At 43.4% G+C, this 3120-nt stretch overlaps 1 protein-coding gene across 1 annotated transcript in view; it reads left to right on the top strand.

Annotated features, from left to right (window-relative positions):
- Positions 1-1544, top strand: part of LOC133992680 (trichohyalin-like) — a 30779-nt gene extending 29235 nt beyond the window's left edge. Inside the window, exons 22-23 of the mRNA XM_062431366.1 lie at positions 1026-1088; positions 1187-1544. Of these exons, the coding sequence (XP_062287350.1) occupies positions 1026-1088; positions 1187-1414 (291 nt within the window). The 3' untranslated portion in view covers positions 1415-1544. The remainder of the gene's footprint in view (positions 1-1025; positions 1089-1186) is intronic.
- Positions 1545-3120: the final 1576 nt, after the last annotated feature.

Consider the following 3120-nt stretch of genomic DNA (forward strand, 5'->3'; position numbering starts at 1 on the left):
TAAGTCGAATAGAACCCCCCGGGTAGTGACAGGGGGTGTACTGGCTCGATGGCTCCCTTGTCCAGGAGGACGGACAACTCCTGGTTGAGGGCATGGGCTTTCGTCGGGTCGCGGATGATGGTCATCTTGACCCGGCCGAAGGCTGGGGGCCGGCGTCGGAACTGAAGTTTGTACCCTTGGGTTAAGGTGGAAATCACCCAAGGGTCCGTGGTGGAAGCAGCCCAGTAGCTGAGCTGCTGCTGGGTAAAACAGCCGACGAACGGCCCCCAGATCTCAGCGCCTGGTCCCCCGGCCTCTAGAGGCCCTGGGGGGACGCTGGGAGGAGGCATACTCCTGTGAAGCCCAGAGAGCTGCTGTCGAGTCTGTCTGGCCTGGACTGTGCGCTCAAGCGCCTCCAGAGCAGCCGACCCAAACATCTCCCCGGGTTCCACTGGGACACTGCGGAGTGTTCTCCGGCACATCTCAGTGAGAGGCGACCGTGCCAGCCACACCTGGCGGCGAGCCTGGACAATAGTGGACATCAATCGCCACAGTTCTCTGGACATTAAAGCAAACGCTTGCAGAGACGCGTCACCAAAACTGTGGATGGAAGCGTCCAGCGTAGCCTCCTGCAGGGATGCCGAAAGAGCAAGCGTCAGGTGTGACAGAGAATTGCCAATGCGTCCCATGCGTGCTGCTGCGTCGTAGGCCTTAGAGAGCAGATCATCTGTAACCCGACACTGGGGGCGAGGACACCTGGCGTCCGGCCTCAGGGCCTCATCAGGCGAAACAGTGAGAGCCGCTATAGTCGGCTCGACCGCCGGCATGTGGGCCAAACCAAACTTGGCTGCATCCTGCATGGCTGCCAGGGTCCAGCCATCAGATGTTGCATAATCTGTAATCTTGTTTACATTTACTATATATTTGATTTGATGAGGAAAAATGTTCCAATATACACACAGTGTGTATAAAGCTGCTCTGTGTGTGTGTGTGTGTGTGTGTGTGTGTGTGTGTGTGTGTGTGTGTGTGTGTGTGTGTGTGTTCAGGTCTCTGCAGACACCACAGAAGAAGAGCAGCTGAGGAGCAGAGTGATGGAGCTGGAGGACCAGGTGAGAACACCATAGAAGAAGAATGTTGGCTGTGTTGATGATGTCATGTGGTGATGTCATGTGATGATGTCATGTGATGATATCATATCTCTCCTCAGCTGACTCAGCTCCGTCTCTCATTGGCTGAGGACCAGCAGCAGAGGGAGGAGTTTATCCAGCAGTCCTCCAGAAACAGCCAATGGCTGCTCTCGCTGAGACACGACCTCACTGATTCGCTGGCTGCCGTCACACGCCGTCCAATCCCGTCGGTCCTGGAGTCTGAGACGCAGCGATTGGACCGTAGCCTGAGGGAGGAGGAGCTTAGGATGTCCCTCAGCCAATCGTAGCACTGCTCACCAAACCTGGGCCCTGTTGCCATGGAAACCACTTCCTTGTTTTAAAGGTTACTGTAGATCAGCTGAGGGTCAAAGGTCAGCTGTATTTGTGTTATAATAAAGTTCCTTTTTTAAAAATCTACTTTTGTCATTTTTCTGAAGTAAAAAATACATAAAATAACTAATTTAATGATAATTATAATATAATAAGTTATTTTGTGTTGTCACACATTAAGTCACTGTGTGTGTGTGTGTGTGTGTGTGTGTGTGTGTGTGTGTGTGTGTGTGAAAAAAATTCAGTCTGACTACATTTCCCATCATGCTTCATTCCTCTCTGGTTTTGACCGGTTTAGCAGACGGGAGGAAGTGCAGCGCACTCACCTTCAAAATAAGAACAATCCCTTAAATTGACCCCTTCATTCATCTTTAATTAATTACAAATTTAAATGACTGATGAATGTTTTTATTTTATTGATTTATTAATTATTATTTATCTTCAGTTTTATATCCACGTAAAAAATATAAAAGTCATTAAACTCGTATAAATAAATTTATGTTAAAGTTAAAAAAGGAAATTATCAGAATAAATCAAACCTGTTTTATATATTTAATATTTATATCTTCATCTGTCATTTATTTCTTTGTTTAATATATATAATATTATATATAATCTATAATCATCTTCAGCAGCAGCTGCATTGATTATCTGAAGCTGATCAATTTAATCAATAAGTTTAACCGATAAATATGTTGATTTAAAATCATTTTATTCTGAAAGACACTTTGATAATAACAATTCATACTTTTATTAAATGTGTCGACATGTTTCTGCTCAGGTCACTGTTGTTGTAATTTAGTGGTTTATCAATAAAGTTTGATTGATGTTTCAGTTCTGTTCATTATTAATGTGGCTCCATTTAAAAGGGAAATAAACATTTATTACCAAGAAGCTTTGTTACAACTAAGAAATACTCTACAAACACAAAGTGCCTTACTTTTTGTGCTATGATTATACACATATATATATATATATATGTATATATATACATATATATATATATATGTATATATATATATATATATATATATATATATATATATATATACACAGTACTGTGCAAAAGTCTTAGGCCACCATCATACAAACAGAAATGTTTAATAATAGTAATATATATAATACAATAATAATATATATAATACAATAATAATATATATAATACAATAATAATATATATATAATATAACTAATAAAGATTACTTCTTTTTCTCGACATATTATTATTATTCTTGTTTTTATTCCTGCTGGAGACGCACGAGCTTTTATTCTGATAGTCCCGGCGGAAGCAGTGAGCAGCAGTGGTTTCTGGGAGTTGTAGTTAATCAGAGACGCATCTTCATCACTGCTGAAACCTGCAGCTGGATCCTGACCGATCCGGATCAGGAGAGTCCGGATCGAGCCGAGCAGACACCAGACCGGCCCGGACCAGCACACACACGCGCACAGGTATGAGGCGTTAGAATGCGCGCACACACGCGCACACGCACCGGCGCCACTCCCTGCCGGCCTCAGCTGCGATGGTCCTGTTAAATCAGGTGTGTGAGTGTGCGTGTGTGTGTGTGTGTGTGTGCATGTGCGTGTGTGTGTGTGTGTGTGATGAAGGTCACAGGCTGTGTGTTATATTCTAATATAATAAATATTAGTCATAACGTCACTGACT

This window comes from Scomber scombrus, chromosome 13 (assembly GCF_963691925.1).
Source record: "Scomber scombrus chromosome 13, fScoSco1.1, whole genome shotgun sequence".
NCBI classification, from domain to species: Eukaryota; Metazoa; Chordata; class Actinopteri; order Scombriformes; family Scombridae; genus Scomber; species Scomber scombrus.